Source organism: Crassostrea angulata, chromosome 4, assembly GCF_025612915.1.
Source record: "Crassostrea angulata isolate pt1a10 chromosome 4, ASM2561291v2, whole genome shotgun sequence".
Lineage (NCBI taxonomy): Eukaryota > Metazoa > Mollusca > Bivalvia > Ostreida > Ostreidae > Magallana > Magallana angulata.
In genome coordinates this window covers 21,857,977-21,864,224 of record NC_069114.1, presented here as the reverse complement: position 1 = coordinate 21,864,224, position 6,248 = coordinate 21,857,977, and the positions used below count along the sequence as shown (strand labels likewise).

At 31.1% G+C, this 6,248-nt stretch overlaps 1 protein-coding gene across 1 annotated transcript; it reads right to left on the bottom strand.

Moving 5' to 3' along the window:
* Positions 1-496: 496 nt before the first annotated feature.
* On the bottom strand, positions 497-4,380 carry LOC128181434 (neuropeptide F receptor-like). The gene is made up of 2 exons (XM_052849832.1): positions 4,242-4,380; positions 497-3,179 (listed from the first exon to the last, which is right to left on the bottom strand). The coding sequence occupies exon 2, from the start codon at positions 3,169-3,171 to the stop codon at positions 1,957-1,959; it is 1,215 nt and encodes a 404-aa protein (XP_052705792.1). The 5' UTR covers positions 3,172-3,179; positions 4,242-4,380; the 3' UTR covers positions 497-1,956.
* Positions 4,381-6,248: the final 1,868 nt, after the last annotated feature.

The window sequence follows — 6,248 nt, the reverse complement described above, 5'->3', positions numbered from 1 at the left end:
ATTATAACAGTACCAACACAAAATACTCTTATTTGTTTGATTAAAAAAGCAGTATGTCTTTAATAGCAACTTGAAATTTTAAGCGCATTTTTTGTAATATTTTATAGCTTCTACTATTCCTATTCTTTTATTTTTTGTCAGTGCTTGAATTATGAAATCTTTTATGGAATTTTAAGTCATCGTGAAACGTCGTTTCTTCAACAAAAAGATTTAATGAAATTCCTCAAAGCATTTTTTCTGTTCATGTTACATTATAAAGCTGCGAGGAATCTTTTGAATTATATTGATTTTAGATAGTTTTCACGCGATTTTTTAGCACACAGGACCCAAAATGACAATAACACAACTGTATGTGGCAGAAGCTAACAAGATGGTCCATAATTTCAACAAGCCATTTCATACGAGCATTAGTGGCATGCTGTTTTGGCAGAATTAACTCTCGCAGAGTCCGCCAACGTATAACGACAGAAGAGCATTAAGTTATTAAAATCTTTTAATAATATTTTGACAATTGTTTCTAGAAATAGTAAACAGAGTTCAAAAATACGAGGAAAAATACAACAGCTTTCACTTAAATATAATTTAAAGCAATATACCCATACAAAAAATGAATTCGGTTACTTTATCTTACTTTTAAAATCATATACTATATGCACTGTGTGGATTCTAAATGCCTTGATAATTACTCATAGACCTATAATTAGAATAAATATACCATTATTTGTGAGAATCTTTAAAATTCAAAATGTTACAATGTCACAATATGTATATATTTTCAATCGATATGGTGTATTTCTTTGTTAGAATCCTTGAAAAGCGTAAATTATTTAGCTCGTTATCTATGCTCAAATCAATATGAAGCCAAAAGAATGTTGCAAATTTCTAAATAAGAATAATTGTTAACATCTTTACAAAACCATTTTTAAAAAACTTTCAATTTGATGTTATATTACTTTGAAAGCAATCTTAAGATGCCATGGAGCACCAGTCGATACTAATGTGGATAAAAGTACATGTACATCATAATTAAAATACTCTCAATGTTTTAGATTATGTTTACAAGTTTTTGGGAAATGTTAAAATTATGAAACCCCCAGCGAGATTTAATAAAGTCATGACTCACAAATTCATTGCTAATGTTCCAACCCATTATTCTCCATTGTTAGGTATTAATTTGAAGAGGAAAAAAATTGTACAATTATACTGTATTTTATTGTTTATTTCGAAAGGAAGAACGTCCGGAGAAGGCAGCAAATGAAGTATTGAAAAATACAAAAAAGATCTTTTGAAAACAAATTAAGGAAGTACATACATTGGTAAAACAGGTAACTATTTAGAGCTTCCCGATGTAGTGATTTTTTTTATGTTTATTCGACCGTGAACCTAAGAAGAATATTGGAGCAACAGAAAAGATGCTTAGTGTTTCTTGAAATGCACCGCGAACAAATGAACATTTTTCAACATATGCACGCATAACTAAAATCATAGGATGCAACCAAAACAAAACATAGAAATGAAATACTTTTAATTTGACATAAATCAAATATTTTTTCGTTTGTAAAAACCATAAACTCTTGAAACAAGGGCAAATCTGTCACGGGAGTTTCAAATTTTCATCAGAAAACTTAGAGAGGGGAAGAAGAGCAAAAATTGACAATTTATTCTCGAAAGAATGTTGCACATGAGCCTCAGATGTCCTCGTTTGCAATCGGGTTTTCTTGAAATTAAAGTCCAATACAAGACAAAGTACATGTACAATTTCTCTGGATAGTTTTATTGACTGAGATTAAATCTGTAAGGGTTTTTTTCTGGTGGAGGGGGGGGGGGGGGTTAAAAAGGACAAAATTTGAGTTGATATTTTGTTCTACAATTATGAGCGCACTGACTTTGCTGTTATATTACATTATAATATTTTTAAAAAAAAACCAATCTATTCTGACAATGTTTTCAAAGAGATCACAAAGAAACTTTGGAATCAATCTGCGTTTTGTGGGTCGCTATATTACTGATAGAATGTGCAGTGGTTGAATGTCCATCTCGTCCGTGTCCACCTGTAGACATGACGACCACTACACCATTTTCACGATGACTCTGACATAGATGAAACATTTTGATGCAACAACCTTTGCAAAAGATTTTCATAAACTCGTTTTTAAAGTTTTCGTTCAACCATCCGTACAGCACTGGGTTCGTACATGCCGAGCTCAACACTAGCATATGACAAATCACATAAACCAAATTGATATTGATGGATTCAAGAAACAATGCCAACCGAAAGTCACTGAGAATATTGAAAATATTCAGAGGTAGCCAACTTAGTGCAAAGATTATCCCAATAGACGCAAGCAGGATGTTTGTTCGCCGCTTTCTTTGTGAATTTCTCCGTTGTTTTTGTCTTTGAACATTAGATCTGGCATTTAATGCATTCTGCTGACTTGCCATTCGGTATTTTAGTTTATTGCAAATACGTAGATGTGCCACAGTCACGATTACAATTGGCAAAATATATTGAACAACCATTGATGCAACAGAGTATGCACCTTTTTCTTCTTGTAAAGAAGTGTCTTCAAAACACAGACGATATTTTATGTATATATTCATGTCATTAAACGGCATATACTCCTTGTGAATGGAAAATATCAGCAAAGGGCTTGCAATGAAAAAAGATATGATCCATATCGACAGCAATGCAGCCACAGCACCAAGCTTTTTCATACTATCCTTTGTGGGGTAAACAATGACTTGAAACCGATCGAGTGCTATCGCTGTAATGCTGATTGTAGAAACAAAAACATTTGTTCCTTGGAACATGGGAACGAATTTGCACATAAACTCACCAAGTGCCCATTGTGTTCGTAATAGTTTGTATAAATTTATTGGTTGAGTAAAAAGACAAAGCGTCAAGTCCGATATTGCCAGATTAATGATGAAGATATTTCTAGGCGTTCGCATGTGAGGGTTTTTGGCCACAGCGTAGCAAACCAATCCATTTCCAAGGGCTCCGAACACAATCAACACAGAGAAACAACTAATTAGTATATATTCGGTACTTTTACTAAATTTCCCTTTGTCCATGTCTTGGTACAGTATTGAAAGTAGTTGAGAATCCTCCATTGTGTCATTAAGATTCCAATTCGTATAATTGAAATCAGGACCAGCTCTGTCGTCCATCTTGCTTTCTAAAAAAACGGACAACAAAAACAGAACACTTAAGTGGGTATTTAATTTTACAATATTAAAAGATAAACTTATAAAATAAGAATTGTTCATTTACGTTTACACAGTCTCTAGTACTGATTTGAGCTATGTTGAAAATTGTTTTAATTGCAATTTTCCTCTTAACAATAGAATTAACACTGTCATTGAAATTGTATTGTAAAGAATTGTATGACGTTTAACGAATTCCTAATTTAAATGACAACGCTTTCATCAAGATTAGGCTCTTTGTAAACAAAATGTAGAACTTTTCAGATAAGATATCTATTCCAAGAATGAAAATACAATTGAATCACTTAATGTCTATCACAAGTTAGCGAGCTTCGCAGCACATTTTCACCCGATACCTGTTTTCAATCGGCTATAGTGTAATCTCAGCAAGGAAAGCACTGTGGTTTATAACTGCTATCAATATGTTTTGTAATAAGTCAACAGTCTATCGTTCACTAGAACTTTTGTCTGTTTGCAACAGACAGTATAGAAATATCTTATAACATGACAAACTGCAATGTTTTCAGTGAAATTATACTTTATATTATGATTTGTAGAGAGGGATTGAGAAAAAAAAATCTAATAAGCCATGGATCATAATTATTTCTCTTTGTTCGATTCGTATAACACTAATAAAATTTAGGCCATTCGAAAAAAATCAAGAATGGCGTATATGATTTTGCATACAGAGTCCTTTTATATCCGAAGTAAGTGCTAAAGAATTATTTCTAATAATGTATAATATTATTAAGTTTATAACATTATCGGGACATGAACATGTTAAAACACTCAAGATTCAAATATGCAATGAATGTGCTACACGATACAAGAAATTTTTATAAGACATGTTCAAAGTCTAGTTGTCACATTTTGCTCAGGAGCGGATGTTATAATCGCAGATAAAACGGTTTAAACAATAATTTTATGCATAAATTTTTTTTCATGTATCATTACATATATTTCAAAATCAAATTAAAACAGTTCATCTAAATTCAGATGTTAAAATGTTATTTGACGATGGTTTATTGACTTACCAGAAATGCTTAAACTTAATGCTTAAAGCCTCTGTAGAAAAAGCTCAACAGCATACATCCGTTTTCTGAGTATAAAGTAAGACCAACTTCGCGAGAAACCCACGGTGTCTCTAATAATGTTGCCTTGCTCAGACTGTTGTTAATTGCTGGGGAAAGATGGGGCTTCAACCTGTCACTTATAAACGAACAAAAATCAATTTCTCTCTCAGCTCATTTCACAGGTCCTTCACCAATACTGCGGACGTCCTGATATCTGTCTTTGAATTCTGAAAATTAATATTGGCAGTTGAGACAGAAAATATGCACAGAAGTTCACTCTTATGTAATTTTATTCAGCGATTGGCTATGTCGTAAATTTGAGATGACATCGGAACAACATTTTTGCTTTTTAGTATGCACTGTTATGTTTAATGTATTTTGTTTTTAGTTTGTCTATCGTCGTTTTGTATCTCGGTTTTATGACGAATGTTGTTGATTCAATGTATTACTTAATTATGTAACTAGAAATACTGTTGTTTGACACGGATATGTAGATTTGGCACAAAATTATATAACCCTATTCAGTTTGTATTATATTTGTTTAATCATGTTGAAACAATGTTATTATCAGCTGTAACTGCTTTGAGAGTTTGTAGACATCACTGTAAGTATACATGCACAGCAATTTAAGCATACTTTTATGCAATGCGTACTGAAAATAATCATAAAGGTGCTTCAAAAGATATACTTTTCAGAATATTCTTGAAATATGAAATGTACTTCGAACGTTCAACAAACCAAAAATCAACTGGAAAGATGGACAGACATACAACCCAATAACAGGTTAGGCATTATTTGTTTAACCAAAATAGCCAAAGAATTTCATTATATTATAAAGATTGAATCAATCATACTATCTTATTGACCTATTCATCTAAAGATTTCTAATTAAAAACATTATAGTTAAATACTGAGAAAAATGCGTTTTAAATATTTATTTTCCTTTTTACTTAATGACTTTTTTAATTATTAAATTCTATCAAGTACATTATAAACATAATACTATGCTTTGATATATTTTTTTAAAATGACGAGTTTTATTGTTAATTTTAATACTACATGTAATAACTTTGTTAAACCAATAGAAGTAAAGATTATGTTAATTATGATTTAGCTTTTACGTTCTACCTGAAAATCAGTTAAAATGTATCATCATAAAATGGGCAATATCCGTTAGGATAGAATCCGATTTTTAGATACTGCTGTGTATGTGGTGTTTAATATCTGGTCCTTGAAAGAAGTGCGTTAGAGTGTAAACGATATCATTTTGATTAATAAAAACATTTTTACTACAAAGAAAAAACAAAAACAAAACAACCATTAAAAAAAAACACATTTAATCAAACTCTCACCTTAAACTGTACAGTAAATAACCAAAGTTGTTTGCATTTATGGTTAATTATAATTTTGTCGTAATTACCTTAAATTCTAAGAGTATTCAAAGCCATTCTCTCATACCAAAAGGTCTAGCATTATGTTACTTCTACTGGCAAAGATAAGAAATTACATTTTGTCTGATTTTGGGAATCTGAAATGTCATATAATCTGCTATAGAACACATTCTGTGAGATGAAGATGTAAATTTAAATGACGATGTCACTTATTTCGGGATTGTAAGAGGACAATTCTAAAATGACATTGACATTGTTTTTTAGGATGTAAGGATTTTGCCTCAGCTAGGCTTAAAATGCAAATGAATCACATGTTCTAAGTTTGTCTATAAAGCTTTCAAAATGTCAATGAATTCACAAATTTAATGCATTTGTTGTAAACAGCACGGACACGCTATTAAATATCTAATATAAAAATGGTTTTGTTTTCCATCTAGAAAAATAAACTGACAATATCATAATTACAATTCACTCCGGGAGAAATTGAAAATTCAAAACTGCTTCTTTTTCTCAATTTGAAACAATTTGGGTACGTTATTAATTTACCAATGAAATTAAATGCATTCAATTTATATTT